Below are 19,269 nucleotides of genomic sequence, written 5' to 3' on the forward strand. Positions count from 1 at the left end.
TAGCTATGTGAATACCATTGAAGTTAATGTCATGTTTAAAACCTCATGCAGCTCCTTAAAAATTTTCCCTCATGAGTTTCTGCTTTAAAGACAGTACTGTTCTTCAGAATGATTCTGTCGATAGTAGAAGACTCCAATATTTTTTCTCTTAATGAGTTCACCTTCTCTCCTTCCAGTGAACATGTAATTTAAATGACTGTTAGCCTTGAAAAGTCATCCAGTGGTGTGAGCAGTTGAATTTCTCTGTTACTAAATGATAGTAAAAAAAGAAGTGTAGTATTAGTTCTAACCATGGACCTCTACTTTCATGATGACTGCTTCACTGATTTGGGGAAAATTTTCTAACCTGTAACTTTCATTTCCTACATCTGTTAAATATTATGAAATTCTTAAGGTTCTTAAAAAGTTAAAGTATTGAGGAGATAAATTACTTATGTTTAGGTAGTATTTAGACTATTCAGGTAATGGTTGTTGAGTGAAGGGAAATACTGTTGCTCTCTTATTATTACTGCATTGATGAAGCTTGATGTTAGCTTAAATTTTTTTCAACAAAATGCTCGTGCGAAAAGTGTTAATCCTTTCCTCGAATTCTTTTTCCTGTGGTGGCACTAATCACATGGTTAAAATGTCATCAAAATTATTTGCTAGAGTTGTTTGAAAATATAGCCAAGTATTTATTTAAAGGAGTAGTATACAATGTACGAATGTTTTCATAACTACTGAATTGATTCATCATTTAGTAATCTGATTATATGCGTGGTGGTGTTTTAAATTGCTTGCAACAGAGAACTAAAAGTGAGGCCATATTGTACCATATCATGTCTTTTAAAGGCTATGAAAATTGTCCAATTTTCTCATTGTTTATTTCATTATAGGATGATTTACATCATTTTACATAACTCTAATGACATACAAGTTGTTACAGACACAGTATGAGATAAACATGTAGTTATCCACATACATGGAATTCATGTTTTCTGTTGTTGTTCAGAGCCTGAACTGCATTTTAAATGGCTGTTTTAAGAAAAACAACTTTTCTCTGGGACCATAGACTCATCTGGGTTGGAAGGACTCTGGAGGTCTAGTACAATCTCTTGTTCAGAGCAGGGCCCATGCTGAATTCAGACCAATTTGTTTCAGACTTTGTCTAGTCAGGTCTTGAAAACCTCCAAGGAATGAGCTTTTACAGGCTTCTACAAGATTCTCCAGATGAAATTAGCTCATTTCTGTGTCATAGACTGTTTGTCAGCACTAATGCAAAAGGTAAGAAGTAAGTAGAACCTTGTTAATTAAATTTAAGGGATTGCGTAATGGAACAGTTTCTGGGAAATGTGAGTGGTTATTGAAGGTGGCTAAATAGAATGGCTGTTTAAACCACAGGAGTTTATATTTTGGTTCTAAACCACTGTCTATTCATACTTTATAATATCTGTGGTAAACATGGAAAAAACCATAGATTTCAGCCAATGCACTGGAGGAATAACAAAGAAATTACAATTGCCAGTGGCTTTTATAGCCCAGCTTATTTGGATTTTCTTGAACCTTCAGGATTATAAAGGTTAGCAATGAATTATATCCAGACAGGTATATCTGTTTCTTTCTCTTCATATGAATCAGTTTAGTGATACAAATCTTTTAGTAGTTTGCTATTGTTGGTCATCATTATAAATTTTCTGCTTATTCCTCTCCATTTTTAACATCCAACCCGCATTTTTTGAGGCAGTGTATGTGCTACCCTTTAAGTCTATTTGACAAATAAAATGCCAGAAGAAATGAAAATGTAAAAGAAAGGCAAAATACTGATTTTTCTCAATTATGACCCCTCCTCTGCTTAGTCAACATGAGGAAGTTATTGCACCATGTAAGGACATATGACTGTGCTACTGAAGGATCACATCATTTGCATTCGAGTATCTTTTCCTGAGCCATTCATTCACAAGATGCTTTTTGGATATGACAGCTGTATAACCTGAAGCAGCCTTGGCTTACCTGAGGATATATGTCTTTTTTTCCTTCAGGTTTTTGTTGCCTATATTTTTCTGATTGTTTTCTAATTTGTAGCTTTTGTTGGCAATTTCTATGCGTGTTGTCTCTGCTTCATAATTATCTTTGTCCCCACTTCCATTTCTGTTGCTTGCTTTCTCTTCTGAACAGTTGGATAGAATCTTTCTTTCACCTTATGCATGTTCTGTCTTTCTGACTTTCTTCACTACACAAGTGCTGTATTTTTCTTAGCTTTCACACTTATGTTCCTGTTGTTTCTGCCTTGCCTGAGTATTCTTTCACTGTTTAGTTCTGCAGTAGCACGAAAGCTTCTTGGATCATCAGAGTTCTACTTAAATGAGATTGCTACGGCATCCCTCTGAAAATAAGGTGGGGTCTTGCCAGCATTTGGAAAGTTATCAGCTTTTATGGCAGAGTAATTCAGATAGCTGGATAAGTAATACCTTATGGTGGCAGTCCTTCTCACCTCATCAAAATGCATATTTCACTAGATTTTCATACCTCATTTCTGAGTATATGTTTGCACCACTACAAAGCACAGAGTGCAGACCATGTGTTGCCACAGTAGTTTAAATTTGATTCCAAAGGTCTACTTTTATAGCACAAAATAAAACTGTTAACTCAAAGGATTTTTCTAGGAAATTACTTGGGTTCCTTGTAGTCCTTTGTGTTACTTGGTAGGTGGATTGATTTTTTTAGTTCTTGTTGCCTGGATAATATTGAATTTGATGGCCTATACAGTGTGGCTGGTAAAGCACAAAATCTTGACAAACATCAGCAGTTCATGATACACAGTAGTAATGTGAATAAGTTGTTAAAAATAATGCATTACAGTTTTATGTTAAAGTTCTTTGATAACATACATTTCTGTTCTTTTAAAGGAAAAAATAAGAAGGATATTATACTGCATGAAACCTAGTGCTAAAAGTGTTTTAAAACATTGATTCTGATTACAGAAATCTAAATCTCCTTCTCCTCACAATAAAATCTGAAAGATAAACCTTGGGAAAGAAAACTCAAGGATCATCTTGGGTAGTTTATCTCAGATCATTCAATTAGGATCACAGAAGTTTCTGCCACATACCCTGGAATTCCCTGGGTATAAATGAAAAATCAGTACAATGCAACCATGTGGCTCTGATAGCTTGGTAATTCACTCATCTTCAGTCTCATAAGCAGACTTAATATCAAGGATATTCCATGGTCTTAGTTATCTGTAAGGACTGCTGTTAGAGGGGTGCTTCCCACTACTGAAGGGGATTCACAGAAAAAGTTAGAAAGGCTGGCAGAGGGCTCTACAAGCCTGCTCTCCTTGATCTATACAGGGTGAAAGAGAAATCATTTTACAGGTACTGGGAATGAAATGCGGTATAGAAAAAAATCATTTTTTATTAATGATTTCACATCTTAAAAATAAGCAGATGTTCTATAATATATAAAATAATATATAGATAGTATATAGTGTAATAACATATACATTATTATCTTGAATATTGTAAAGAAAACGTGCAGTCTGTTTATTTCAGAAGTTCAGTAGAGAAACATATGTTTCAGTAATACCAAAATGATCTGGTCAGATTTGTGAGTAGTTACTAGTTAGAGGTAACTAAAATGAGCAGATTTAACTATCAAAGTATGTACTGCTCTGTTTCACATCCACCCACTACTCAGGAGTTTCTTAAACCAGCCAGATACTGGTCCCTATAGAAGAATGAATTTTAATATTCATATGTTTAGCAGCCTTTGAGATTCCACCTATAAAGATAACAAGCTGTGAATGAAGAAACTCTCTGAATTAATCAAGGAGAGCTCAGTTCGGCTTGTTATCTCTCTCATCTTGATTTTGTTTTTCTTACGCATTTCCTTTTATTACTCTTCACTTCAGCATGAATGCACATGCCAGCACGTTCTTGTCCCAAGTCATCTGATGGCGATGATACATGTATAAAGTATATATCGAAAATATGCATTACCAGTGGGGTTCAAGAGTTGTTTGACTGTATACCTGTATTCTTGAATAACCCAGTAAAAAGATCTTTAGAAGAGCCTGTCTGCTTCTGGATTTAATTTTAAGCTTTTTGGAATATATTTGTATTTTAATTCAAGCTTCAATAGAGATTCTAAACACAAACAATCTCAGCGAGATTTTTTTTATTTTTTATTTCAAAACGTGAACTAGCCTGGTTTTTAGGTCTAGAAACTTTTGCTGGTATATTAATGTTGATCAGGAGTGTGAATTTTGTTACAATGTTTATATATTCACAGAAGGTAGCTCAGACATATACTTACAGGAAAAATGTTTCTTTCCTAGTACAGTCTGTTGTATTCAGTGAACAAGTAATAGATAAAGTAGCAAAAACAGTGAAGGTTTACTGACATGGCTATATGGACAAATATTTCTGCATAGATCAGGTTATCTCTACACTTTCATGTTTGATATGCAAGTCAAAAATCATAAATGATTTCCAAGTTAAAGTATTTGTTAAACAAGTATTTGTTTAAAAAATTGTTAAAATCCTTGCAGACAATTTTTTGTGCATAGGTAACCTGACTCCATCCCACGCTGGTGATGATCATCCAGTAGCTGTTTTAGTTAATTTTTTAGTGATCTTTATCTGTGCACAAGTATCATAACAAGAAAACTTGTAGGCAAACTAAGCAGAATGAAATGAGATAAGCCACTAGGACTTAGCTGAACACTTTAATAGCTAGGAAATTAAAATATCTTTTCTTCATCAGGTCACATTGATTTTGGCTGGAGTTTGAAATTAGTCATGTAGGTTCTTTATATAGCCCTGTACCTGTTAGTACAGTTTCTGCCATCTGAGCATTTATTCCAGTACCTGTTGGAATTGTAGCTTTCCTTTATCTAATGTAACTATGGGCATGCTATTAAATTCAATTAGCATGAGTACATGGCAAAGATTTTTTACATTTTTACATTGTTCCCACCGAGACGTCGATTGTGAGATTTGCTGCAGGCTGTCGTTTTTGTCTGCCATCCAATGTATGTTGGCAAGAGGGTTGTGTGCTAGACTTTGTGTCTGGTCACAGAAAAAATTTGTGCATCTCAGCCAGACCATTTTGTTATTCCTTTAGAATTAAAAGCATATGAAACAGATGCAGCTTAATAAGTTTTTTTTTTTATAAATAACATTTAAATAACTTAGAACAATAAAGTTCAAATACAACTTAAAATAAAGTTTAATGCTGTAACAACAGAAAAAGCATGTATAACGATGGAAAAACAATATTAAAAGCTGTATGCCCTAACAGGAATTATACAAAAGATAGGATATGTTACATAAAAAAACCATAATATGTCTGAATTTTTGCTTCGTCGTTATATAAGATGTTACTTTGTGAAAAGTGAGATGAAGTACATTATTTATTCCTATTCTTATTTTACATACACTATTTCGAAACATCTTTTAGAGCAGCATTAGGTATTTGTTTCATTAATAGATAGGAACATTTTGTAGTAGAGTAAACTTAATTTTTCCAAACTAACTCTTTTATATGAATACAACAATAAACATTTACAGGATTATATTTTTTTTCTGATCATATAGTTTATGTGTAGGATATCAGTTTCTTGGGGGAAGTATTTAAAATACTGCTCAACCTCCACATTTACTATTGACTTGATAATCTGACAACTCATTCCAGCAGCCTTAAAGTCTGACATATTTTACACAACATTATCATCTGCTTATTATTATTATAGCAGCCATATTTAAGAAGCAGATAGGTTTTTTTTTTAAATAAAATATTATCAGATAATCAAGTCACGACTTATTCTTCAGGGTAAATTAACTTAAGAAACTACCCAGTTACAATGACTAAGATAATGATTGTACAGCTCTTTAGAATTTTTTACAACTTTTAGTTAGTAAATCTGGTTTTGTGTATATTTTCAAATCTTTTTCATGTAGTCTCTTAAAAATAAACATAAATGCGCAAGTCCAGCTTGTTCAGTTTCTCAGTAGTATTCCAGCCTCTCTTGATATCAAATAGTCTCCTTAAAAATAATCTTCCTGCTGGAATTAGTTCTGTATAGATCACTTATGATTAGGATATTGCCAGAGGAAGAAAGTGGGATGCTCTGTGTTCTTTCTTTGTTTTTTTACCTTTCATGGGAACACCTTTGTGGTTTAATGTGACAAACATCTCTTTTCCTTTGTGTGTCCATTTTGCAGAAGCATATGTATTATAATGGTTCTCTTCAATCAGTTCTATGAAGTTGCAGTCCTCATTGCATACTTTCTGTTGAGAATGAAAAACAGTGTAGAGTAAAATAAGTACAAGTGTTTTTTAAATACATAGATTAGGGAAGATGGGAGAAGAATATGCATCATCAATAGTACATGTTATTAATATTTTTAATAATATATAATTTATTTTTAATAAATAACAAGTTTCAAACCTAAGTGTCTAATTGAATATTTTAGCTTAGCATATTCCCTCTTAGTAGTTCACATTTTTAATAAGTATATGCCTTTAATCACTGAATTTTTAAATGGGCATAAAAGTGTATTGGTAGGCAAGTATGGAATACATTTTAATTTGTTAGGAATCATTTTAAACAAACTGTGCAGATACTACATTAAGATTATCTAAAACTATATATTTTTAAGATTGTACATGATGACTGCACACCGAGAAACATTTGCATCCATACCTTTCCATACAGTCTTCCTGACTTGTTCATTGCTAGAAAGTATTCACTTTCCACTCCTTTGATTGCCACTACTCCAACTGCCACTGTTCTGATTTCGAGAATACCTGCAAAGAAACACAGTGAGGTCTGTGAAGGGGTTGTTCGTTTCTGCAGTCAACTCACAAGGTTAATTAAAACTAATGTTCTGTAATGTTTTTGTGTTTATCGGATATATGCAGCAGTGGTTCTTAAAAAGAAAACAGAAAAATGTGGTTTATTCATGTGAAGAACAAGTTAGACTTCAAAAATCTTCTGTACGTGAGCATGTCTGCGCAAAATCACTTAAAGAAAACTGTTTGATAACTTTTAGGTATTATATTCTGAAGTTGCCATGTTAGTATAAGCAATTTTTTTATTTTCAAAAAAATCAACATATCTTAGAATTTTTCAGCTTCACGGTTTCATTTGGAAGGATTATATATGTAGTCATCAAGGTTCACAGAATTTGTGTAAAGCCTGTACTTGGAAGACTTGTTTAGCTGTACCATCTCCTTGAACAAGAGTAAACCTTAGAACTTGCAAATGATAGAAAACAGACCACAGTGTCTTAAATAAGATAAAGGATTTGCTTGACCCTGCATGCTTTTAAAACCGATAGGAGCTCTGAAGATACCTGCATTTGAAAACAATTAAAAGCTACTGTGAGAACATACTTATTCAAAGATATTACACAGAAAACATTTGGAGTTATCTTATATAAATTACTTTATTTTCATCTGGCTGATGTGTATCTGTAACAGCTTTCTGTGGTTACTACACTACACTTAAGTTACCTGTAACATAAAATGTATGTTTCTGTAAATTTAAAAAAAAGTAAGATTGAGTGAAGGCAGGAGGATGGTATAACATATTAAGGAACACCGGATAGTTTTCAAACTTGAATATTATTGTTGTTTTAAGTAATACTTTAGAATTATACTTCTGAGTTGGAGCCATGTTTTTCTGATATTGAGTCACCTACAAAGCTGTATGTAGTAAGATTTGTATTATGACTCATTTCCCCAAAAGAAGGGGTCTTTCAAAGCCAGCCAAATATAGGCAGATTCCAGCAGATAAGGGGAGGAGGGGGGAGAGAGAGAGATTTAAGTATTGCATTTCTGCAAGGACTATTTACTTATGTTACTCTTCTTTTCCTAAAAGAATGTTTTGCCCCAAAGATCCAGAATTAACTCTTGAATGCATCCATCCTTAGCTATTGATCTTATACTGGCAGCATTATTCCAATTTCAGTAGGAGTTCAAGGGTATTAGAGTCATATTGTGTTAGACTGTCACCTGAGAAATGGCCTTCCTCTTGAACAAAGCTTTTCTTTTTCTCTCTTTCAAGCTTGTATTGACTCTTCACAACTGCCACAAGTGATGACAATTTTTCATTAATTAGTTTTTTAAAAGATTGCATGAGTATCTGAAATTTCTCCTTACTTATACCTTTTCTATACCCTGATGTCCTTACTGTTCTGTTTTGCTTTCTTCCTGTTCCTTGATTTACTCATGTATCAGGCCTAGCCTGTTATTGCTTGCTTTTTTCTTCCTATTTCGCTACCAGTAGATTGGTTACCTCTTTTCTTGGTATGTGCTTTGCTGGGCATTCATCTCTCTGAACACTTACAGTTCTCTACTTCTCTGTAAAGCTAAGCCAGCTTTAAATATAGCTTTCTGAATTCTTTGACAAGTTGCACTCTGCTGCAGGCATAGCAACAATTCTTGCAAAGGGCAATTTCTAACTGAAACTTACAAAATTGTATTAACTTTCATTTAAATTTCACTTGAGAGAAACCACAGTGAAGGCTGAAAAACAGATGAACATCTGCATCTGGCCAAACACAGAACATAAGAGTGGAAGGGATCTCTGGGTCATCAAGTCCAGTCTTCTCCTAGCCTGGGAATAACATCAGATAATTCTCTTTTCATTAACTCTGCCAATACTAAATAGGAGTTGTTATTTCTTTGCCCCCAGTATTTCCACTGAAGGCTGTTCAGAGCTTGATTTATTTTAATGGCTAGAGACTGTCTAGTAATTTGCAATCTGCATGCTTTCAGGGACAGCTTCTATTCATTTTTTCTTTTGCCTATGTTGGTCAAAATCTTAAGGAGAATTCTTTTCAAAAGTGTACAAGTTTTCTATTAATACAGCAGTAGAGAAAAAAAAGATTGAATCTGTGACACAAATTATACCAATAAGAAGTGAGATCTCCTTGAGTAAGCTGCTGTTGGCTGAAATTATGGCAGTAGAAAATACTGCTACTTTTAAAAAGGAAATGCCAAAAGCTTTTGCCCAAAACTATTATTATTAGAATTGTATGTTATTTTATTTTTTTTCTGAAGTGGATGATGAAATTCATACTGACTTGTAAGAGTTACTTTGTTTTGGGTACTTGTTTTTCTATTTTTTTTTCAATTCAGACAAATGTCTTAACATGTGGAAACTTTACAGGAGAGTTTTGCTATGCTGTCATCTTTGTTGTAAGGTTGCAGAAGGTTGTCATTAGAGAATCAATTATCATAACTGTATGGGTAAAAAAAAAAGATCAAAAAAGCTCTTGAACTTATCCTGAAGGTGAATGCATAGCACTTATTCAAGATATTTGAGTATAGAAATAGAATTTGGCATAGTTTTTCCAATTTTTGAGTTAAGAATAGAAATTGGGGATGTTGAAATATTTCATAAGTCTCCTATAAGGCAAATCTGAAGCACTTTGTAAAATAAAATATTAACTATCAAAATTATATTCTACACATATATTGAAAGATCAGTATCTGTAACAGATTTATAGTATTTGGAGACAATTACATGGCTTTTCATCTTATTTGTTAAATCCTGTTTGTGCATACAAACCAATACATTTATTATAATTAAAGACATAATTTGAGATTCATAAATGGGAATGCATATTTATTGCTCTTTGCTATATTATTATTATATAATTTTCACAATTTTAAGCAATTAGGTTCCCCCAAAATTAGGGCTAGCTCTCACATAAATAACACTTGACTGCCTGACTCAGAGGTGATATTGAATCTGAAGGATACTTTGAAGTCTCTGAAAAGCACTTTTCTAAAAATGCTCTGTGTGTGTATATCTTTGTAAAGTTTAGTCTGGGAGTATTACATGAACTCTGCAATCTGGAGGGTTATTGTTGTCACAGACAGTTGCGTTATTAGCAATATTTAAGAGAGAGGAAGAGACCACAGAGAATTAAGTAGAAATAGTTTGTGTTCTTGATTTTTTGTTCAGAATACACATGTCTCAGAAGTAACTTGCCTGTCACAAACTATGCATACACTCATTTTTCTGTTCCCAGTACTAGATCATGTCTTTTTTGTTCTGTTATCTCTAAACCAATCCCAAAAGAAAAAACAGAGCATAAATTTCTGCATGATTGCTATACTTTTAATAGGACTGGCCATAAACAGTTTTTGCTTTACAGGAAAGTAACCTGTGTTTTCTAGAAATGCAGGAAGTACTTTGCTTCTGAGCAATTGGAGGTGTTAAAATTAACAACAAAACAGCAATATACTCTAAAGATTGACTTTATAAGGAACAGTAACCTGAGTCAAGCAAATCTTGCTGGAGCTAGAGTGTCTTTTCTAATACATCTTCTTTGGCTGCTTTTAAGATATGAACATAAGACAGGAGCAAAATGAAAATGTGTTAATTTCTTTGCTCCTCTGCTGGGAACTTAAATGTAGCTGTACTTCAGTCTTCGTGCTTAATTCCTGTTGGTTGATTCACTGGAAGGAGATAGATCTCTACATCAACAGAAAAACAATAATGGAAGTAAAATTACTATGTTATGTTAGGCTTAAAGGCAATGTTATATATGAAGGCAAAAATTCCATCCTCATTAAAGTCAATAGTCAGATCTCAGCAAACTCAGTAGGGCCAGGATCGTATCCAAAAGGTAATTCCTTCAGTGAGGCAGAAGCAGTACAATAAGCTAAAATATTTTCTGTAAAATCACAGAAGTAGAGAAACTGCAAACTGGTTTGTATGTGGGGTTTAGCTGTTTCCCTCTCTAAATGTTAGTTTCTGTAGCACAGATGCTTTAGAGAAATGTGAAAGAAACAACTACAATCCAAGTTAGAAATTCTACTCTCTGCAGTGTAATAGTATAGCATTCATTATCAGATCTGTTTTAGCAAGCCTGTTCGTAAATGCTGCTCTTTGAAGTAAAAAATTCCAATCCTTTCCATCTCTGTTCATGAAAAGGAAAAATTCACCAAGCTACGATGAGAAAGAGAAATTTCTTATATTTAGATTTTATTTCCAAAAAAGCCCCTCAGTTGTTCTATTCAAATAATCTGTGTTTATACCTTCAAAATTGCTTTAGAGACTAGCTTAAATTGATAAGATGCTGCTGATGAGAAGGTCTTAAGTATCGATAGTTTAAAAATGAAAATCTAAATTGTGTTTTTGAATTACTTTATCTAAAGGATCCACATAAATGTTCAGAAGAGATTTAAGAGAAGAGTTGAATTTACAATGAGGTAACTGGGAAAGAAATCAAATTAAAGCCAGAAAGTAAGCAAGCTGAAAATAAGCAAGCTGAAAATGGACCCACAAAATTGAAAACAACTGTAATTGCTAGAAAATCAACATGAAATTCCAAACAATTTTATATGGTTGCATGGTCAGTGTATCAAGTGTAGTTTAAAATTCCTGGAGTGAATGAGGTTTCCTGCAGAGCTGAAATTGTCCAGTGTACTTAAAAGATTACTGATGCTCAGCTGAGACTGGCTATAGCTTTTCTTTAGGAGAAGACAACTGTAGATACTGGCTGCAGTGTGTTCAACCACTTGGGGCATTTAAATGTCAGACAACTGATAGAAAATCCAGTAGAAAAAACAGAAACAAAACAACTGTTTGGGTCGATGTAATAATTTTAGTGGGTGGAACTATATCGGTTTTTGGAGATTATTTACGTAATAAATGGGGACTGAGTTTACTGGCACTGTGGTCTAGGATGGTGGTCCCTCAGTGTTTTACAAGTAGGCACTTATATTTCTGGATTTATTCCATGACTGTGACCTGGAGGACAGGACTGTACCTTGGTCTGGAAATCTAGGTAGAAAAATTGTCTTTTCGCTGTGTCACTGATACAAAATTGAACATTCTCACGTGAGATTATCCTTTGCTTGGGCAAATGGTATTGAATAGTTTTGTTCTGAATCACCTGATATTATTATCTTTTTCTGTTGTAATTAATAATTTCACATTGATTTTTTCATGTTCTTTTTATTATTTTTTTCTTTAAAAACATTTTAATACCATAACATTTTCTTTTTTTAAAGTAAACATTTGCTTGTATTACTACAGAATCTTTTTACAGATTATATTAAACTAATTTATAACTGGATGTAGCCACAGCTGATTTGGCACAGTTTTATGTTTGCCTACAATATCCTCAAAGAGTAATATCTTATCTATTCCAAAGTAATGAAAGCACTGTGATTTTGCAAGATTGGGGGGGGGGGGGGCGTTGTCATTAATCATCTTGCAGCCAGGAGGCTGGAAGAATACAAAAACATAATATAAACAAATTCTTTGTGCTTCTGAGAGCTGTAAAAAACAAACAAACAAACAAACAAAAACAATAAGTGCAGCAAGTTACTGAAGACCTAATAGGTGAGAACAACCTGCTAAATGAAGCTTCTTTGGAAGAGAAAAGAACTTCTGAGACTAGATATTTTTTCACCTACTAGGGAGCTTCCATAACATATCAAAGTGGTGAGATTGTTTAAGAAGATATAGAAAGAGATTTTAAAGTACACATTTTGCTTAGTCCTTTATCAGCTGGCTCTTTTTCCAGATGTTTCATGTATTGCTGATATTCATGGGATATCTCATTGTGTTTCTGGCCACTGCTTCTGTACTTGTTAGTGTCAGTATTTCTGTAGACATTAATATGAAGAAAAGTTTTGGGATCAAATACATTTTTTCAGTCAGGCATATGGCAATTTTATCCCAGTTTTTTTTTTCTATTAGGTACATATATTATGAGAAAATGTTTAAGGTTCAGCTGGAAGCTTAGCTACTGTGGCTTTTAAGTCTCCTAAATGCTGGAAAGAAGGAAGGAAGAAAAGGGAAAGTAGGGTTTTTAAGGAAAGAAAAAGTCAAATGTGCAGGAACTAGTTTTTATTTTACATTCTTAGAATTTCCCTTTAAAAAAGATAGCTAATGTAATATATCTAAAGCTGATTTTTAAATATTCTAAATGCTTTACAGCACCAAATTTTGTTTAATACTTATAGCGGTTTATCTCTCATGGCCCCTCTGTGTATTGAAGCCGCAAAAACCAGTCTGCTGCTGATGTTTAAGGGTATGAAAGCTGGCACTGACAACTAAGCACTTGTGAGGAATGTGTTTGTGAAACACCCTTCCCTAGGTATCGTTGGCCTGAAGTAAAGCATTTGAAACCTCAAAGAGGGAGCAGAAAAGACTTGGATGGAGAATAAGTCAAAACAGAATGAAACTGCTTAAATATGACCAACTTGTGTTTCTAATTAATTAAATTTGGGGTACATATTTATAAATTCAAGTGACCTTTAGAGGTGATTCAAGGCCAAGATAAATGCTCAATTCATTGCTTATAAGAAAGAAGTTAATGGTATTTAAGGTTATTTTCTCTTTTATTCTGGGATTTATTAAGTTAGCATTCTCTCTCTTAAAGCAAGAAAATACAAATAAAGATGGTCAATCATATAGAATTTTGGGAAAATTTGATAGCCTTTACTGGTGTTACTAGTGCATTCAGTGAGCCAGCATGGTAATGTTCATTAGCTGGTTTATTAAACTTGAAATGTTTTTCCAGAGGACTCTATCAATATTTGTTTTCTGAAAGTAAATGAATACTTCCATCGGATAGTTTTGTAAGTCACTGGTTTTAAGAAGCATTACCCCTTTGTATATCTTCTAAAAAAAAGTGTGTATATATGAAGCATTAGTTTTTACTTAAGTTACTCTGATTCTTAATGACTTTTCAAAATATATTTATTTTAAAATTCATTTTTAGGTAGAGAATTTGTATGCTCATTCTCACATATAAAACCTAATGGTGTAAACATTACCATAAATAAAGGTACTCATTTAAAAGATATTGTAGGATTATTTAATTCTTTTTCTCCCCTCCTCTCATTATTAAACTGATAAAATTTTGAATTTGCATTTGTATTCTATACTGTGCTTAACAAGAGAATGAAAGATTTTCCAAGATGGTGCCACATAGAATTTACATTCATAAGATCTATAAGTAGATTTAGATATAAAGGTATGTATTATAATAGTTTTGACAACAGGGAAAAGATCATTCCCACCACCAGGAATTTTCTGTTTATGGATGTGTTTTTAATAAATGGTAACAGAAAACAAGTTACATACCAGGCATACCCCAGCTGGTATGTACATCCACTATTACTTTCCTTTTTTATTTGTAATATTTTTGCTTCTCCTTGTGATACTCAGAATCTAGATTTTATGGCATAACTACATGCAAAATACATTGTTATTTATGGCAGAGACCAATGTGGAAGGCTAAAAAAAAGCTTTTTATTAAGAGGTTTTGTGTTGTATTCATGCATGCCTTTACTGTTCATGCGTAGACTATCTTAAGCACTCTAGTTATAAATATGACTAAAAATGATCTGCATATAAACAATAGATCTGTCAAGGATTTTCAATAGTCCAGTTGAAGCTACTGCTTCAATGCAGTGCCAAACATCTGGATATCATGGACAAATGTCCAAAGCACTCAAAATTCCTGTTTTCCTCCTGTACCTAATTTTCAGGGAAATTTCAGGAAAATTGTAGTTGTCTCAGGAAACACGAGAGACGATACAGATATATTCCTTGAGGACCTGATGCAGCATATTTTTTGATCAGGCACCTCAGGTAGCAGAATTTGCTTCTAAGACTGCAAGTCCGTATTCAGAACAGCTGTTTGGTTAAGCATAAATGACTGATGGTTAATTAGGGTTTTTTTGCAATTCTTTAGGCTCAAAAACAGTAGGCATGCTATTTAAAACATCAACTAATTGATAAACAGAAGACCATCTATTTTTCTACTTTGGTGGATTTTCATTGATAGATCATTTTAAAGTTTTCTTTCTTGACATTGCATTGCCCATAATTTTCTGAGCTCTTTGTTAATCTCAGAAACAGTTCAATACATGGATTGCTAGATAGAGCAACTTAATAATAAACCATTGTATTGGTGGTGTCCAGCAGTTGACAGGTAAGATATAGTTATGGAAGTTAAGCCATGTGAAGGTTTCTGAAAGAAACCACTAACTTGATAAGTGCTATGAAGATAGCATAAAAAGGGTAAGTTGCAAACCAAACAGAAGAAAGAAAACACAACAGGGAACTAAAATGACTGTTTAGAAATGCTGTTGTTTTACTTACAAGATCTGTTCTTTGCATTTGTACTTGGACTTGGGGGTGTTTACCTTTATGACAGAAAAGGAAGGAGTAAGCTAAATTCCACTCTTAAGTCTGCATTGTTTGACGTATTTATTTGCTTAGTTTCACATACATCATCAAAGGTATAATCTGACCTTCTGAGTATGTATTACGGGTACCACAGCATGAGAAGAAAAGTCTGGTTTGAATTGCCAGACTGATGTTTAGGAAATGAACCTTTCTTTTTACTTATAACCTTACCCCATTTAATCTGAACTCTGAGTGAGAAATATTAAAATCCCAAATACCTTTTCCAGTTACTTTTCAAAGTGCATGAGAAATGTAAAATATTGCTCATCAGTTGACAATACTGTGTAAAGTTTATCTCCAATAAGTATTGTAGCAAGGATTTTAGTGACAATATTCTCTTGAATAAAAATGTATATGATTCCATAGTGCTGAAAAGAAATTCTTCAGAATGTCTGAGAATACTTCTCCTTATTGTACAACCTCTTTGACTATCCTTTGATGTTGGTGGGTTACGTAGGCTTGTAAATCGAAGGAAAGCTTCCTTCCTTTTTGTAAACGAAAGTTTAATAAGAATTGATCTAGGAAATTCTAAATTGCCTTCTCCCCTGTGTATGTCTCTTTGGACTTCTAGCGCTTTGGACCACTCTGTTTCCAGTATGTCTCTCGATCTAGTCCTGAAAACAAAAAGAGCGTGACATTCTTCACTTAAGTAGAGTGTAAAATTGTGGAACTTCTGCATTTTACAGGTTTGTCTGGTGGACAGCAGTATATAGTATCAAGCATTGAATACCATGCCCCAAGCAAGCATAGACTCATGAATTTCTCATTAAACTTATTAGAACCCTTCACTTTTGCTGATCTTCACTGTGCATTTCATATAAATATTTTCTTGAACAGCTTCTTATACAGCACTTAGCCACTTCTCGTATTTGCTGGAAACTACATTGCAGTAAAAATTGCCCTGGAGCTAAACATATGTTTATAATGAAAAAAAAAATGTGTATTTTTAGAATTTATAGTGTCCTATAAAACTCAAGTCTTAATCTTCAGTCTGATATAACACTCTTCTATTATGGCATTAATAATTTAATTTACTGATATTAAAAACAGGGGGGAAAAAGGAGGATAGAACCACTGTTTACAAAAGATAATAGTTTCCAAGCAGTAAGAAAATTAATGGTTTAATAGTTTAGAACTAAACTTGCACAACAAAGTAATTTCTCTACTGCTCAAATCAAGGATATTCCTAACCTTGAAGCTGTTGTGCTAGTTTCGCTAGAATAAATGATCTCTTTAAACTTTTCAGACTTTTGGAAATCTAGCTTCAAAATAGCAAAACTGCATATAAAATCCTACTGGTAATGAACCTTTTCATAGCAAAATGAGATGCATTTATTTAGTGGTATGAAGCCTCCCAAATTTAGAGTTTCAGTGCTTACAGCTGTTTTGATTACCTGACACTTGGAAAATTTCGCATAGGACCAGAGTCTGCTGTCTTTCCAAATTCTTCCTTAATGCAAAAGTCTTTAAATAAATTAACTTTTTCTTTGGTATTTATCTCTATTCTATTTGGTGTTTTCATCTGGAAAGGGGCTGGTGTCTTGGTATTATTCCCTAGTATGATTGCTGCTTAAATTTCCTTCACCCTTTCATGTGTATAATTAGTCATCATAGCTGACATAAAATTGGTCATTTATCACATCTTTCTGGAAGACTTTTTCTCCTGGTTTTCTTAAGAAAATTGGAGAGCATGTGCATGTATCATTTGTCTTTTGTGTGAGAAATTGAGTGATTGATTATTGTGTTCTGAAGAATTTTGAGTTCCAGGTGAATTTCTTGTGATATTAGGGCTTATACCTGTAAAAGCTGGCTGCGGACAGTAGTAAATATGACATAATTATTATGTAAATATTACCTGGCAAAGGGTGCTAGACTCATCTCAAAGTTAAAGGAGGCAAAAATACATTTAAGTCAAAACCTGTTCTTTTTTTATATGAAGTGTTCGCTCATCCTAGACATGTGCCTATTTTGTTCTATATATTGTACTGTCTGCAACCATTCCTTCCACAGCTTTGCTGGTCCCTGGCATAGGCTTTACAGAGGAACATCATAGCCACATACTGGAGACAAACTGAATTTAAAAGCTCCTTTCCTGTTCTTTTAGGATTATTTAGAATTATACATTGTTGACAAACATTACTAAGAACTATTTTTAAATGCTCACAAATGATCGCAATGACCTTCTCAGTGCTGAAAACTCTAAAATCCATTTAAATACAAAGTAAAATGTGTTCTTAATAGTGAAAATGTTTTCCAGATATAGCTAGTAGCTGAATTATTTAAAATAAGTAAAATTGAGAAAGTGAACACACAAGAAGCTGACAGTAGTATTCCAGAGCTCAAACTTACACTTCAGAGCCCCTAGCAGAGGAGCAGATGATAGATTTAGATGATTTGAAATTCTAGACAATAAAATCTTGTCTGACACAGTTAAGAAATAATTTCATTCATAAACAATGCAATCCATAGTGCAAGACTTTTTCAGACTAAGTACTTATGTAAAAGGTAGAACAAATACTATCTGACTGAATACATTTTAGTTCAATTTCCAAACTCCAGACTTGTTTCTTGGTGCAGAAACAGCTGAAGCCAGGCATCTAAATACATTAATCACAGCATCTGCAAGTACACAAGCAGGCAGTATGTAATTCCTTTCAGGGTTCAAAATGCAAGAAGCTGCTAAGAAAGTCATGCTAACCCCATGCTGCATCACAGAGTGGGTAGTGATAGAAACCAGCTGGCTCTTTCTTAATGCCTTCAAAACATTACTGGACATATATTTAGATGATATGGTCTCTCAAATTCTTCGGGTTTGCTCATGACAAATAATTCAGATTTTAGTTGAACTTGCAAAATCTACATTAGACCAACTGAAATGTAGACTAAAACAAAACAAATAAAAAATCCCAAACAATCAATTAATCTAATCCAATTCTGATTAAATAAATCAAGATTTTTGAACCTGGAATTTTCTCAGGTCTTGCTCAGTGTACAATTCAAAATCAGTTTTTTTCAAGTAGTTTTTTTTCAAGTAATTTATTTTGAGCTTAACATTTCCTTGTCTTGATTATGCCATTAATTTACTTCTAGTTACAAACAATTTTACCAGTCTAAAAATTCTTTGTTTAGGGTGAAATCCTGACTGAGGGGAAATCAATAGGATGTTTGCCAGTGACTTACGACATGCAGAATTTTAAAAATTCTCTCTTTGTTTACATCGTCAGATGTTTATAAATATGTTACTTTCCTCTCATTAATCTTTAGTTGGTTTCTGGCTCTACAGTTCCATATCAAAACTGAAAAAACTGCACCGGCAGCAATGGAGAAAATTATTCCTTTCATTCAGGAACAACTGCTGTTACCGAATCAAATATACCAAGGGAACTGTAGCCAAGTTTCTCTCTTACTGTGTATTTGTTTGTGTAGTTTTTATTTTTTAATTTTTATGTTCTTAAATTTTTCTTAATTCAGCCGCGTTTTCCAGATTCAAAATCAATCTATTTTGTTGTAGTGACATCAGATGCCAGGATGCAGAGGAAATCAGCTGTTACCCTTTTAAGTCTGCTGGTACAAATATTCATGCACACAGCTTAGTTTTGCTCGTGTGAATAATCTTGCAGTCTGTGAGAATACTGTTGTGACTAATGTCATGTAAATATTTTCTAGAATGAATCCTTTATAATGCCACTGGCAGTTGCCTTTCGTAGATCCTGAAAGGTGATGGGTTTGTAAACACACATGCCTCAGCTATATAAATAATTATTTTAGTACCATGAGCTGACAATTCTTTCTTCCAGAAGGATGCTATCACAACAGTACATGTGGTGACCATGAGACCTGATTCAAGATTGCTCGTCACGTTACACAATGTTAAGCGCTTTGCAGCATCTGTCACTGGTCGGCTGTGTTACCTTTGCCATGACTTGTCACAGCCTTTCTGCACTTAGCTTTTCCCAACTATTACACAGAAATAACGTACTAGCTTTTTGGGGGAAGTTACTTGTACCTGAAAACTGGAAAGAAGGACTCTAGATCTACAGTCTGCACGCTTCCAGTGT

At 33.6% G+C, this 19,269-nt stretch overlaps 2 protein-coding genes across 6 annotated transcripts in view; one reads left to right on the forward strand and one right to left on the reverse strand.

Moving 5' to 3' along the window:
- The window catches only part of FAM227B (family with sequence similarity 227 member B), a 93,755-nt gene that overhangs the window by 19,113 nt on the left and 55,373 nt on the right, over nt 1–19,269 (forward strand). The window lies entirely within an intron of this gene.
- The window catches only part of FGF7 (fibroblast growth factor 7), a 33,156-nt gene continuing 17,255 nt past the window's right edge, over nt 3,369–19,269 (reverse strand). For all 5 annotated transcript variants that reach the window (XM_026097081.2, XM_026097075.2, XM_026097078.2 and 2 more), the window contains exons 3-4: nt 6,686–6,789; nt 3,369–6,270 (exon numbers count right to left, since the gene is read on the reverse strand). In XM_026097081.2, the coding sequence (XP_025952866.1) occupies nt 6,076–6,270; nt 6,686–6,789 (299 nt within the window). In that variant the 3' untranslated portion in view covers nt 3,369–6,075. The remainder of the gene's footprint in view (nt 6,271–6,685; nt 6,790–19,269) is intronic.

This window comes from Dromaius novaehollandiae, chromosome 10 (genome assembly GCF_036370855.1).
Source record: "Dromaius novaehollandiae isolate bDroNov1 chromosome 10, bDroNov1.hap1, whole genome shotgun sequence".
Classification (NCBI taxonomy): Eukaryota; Metazoa; Chordata; class Aves; order Casuariiformes; family Dromaiidae; genus Dromaius; species Dromaius novaehollandiae.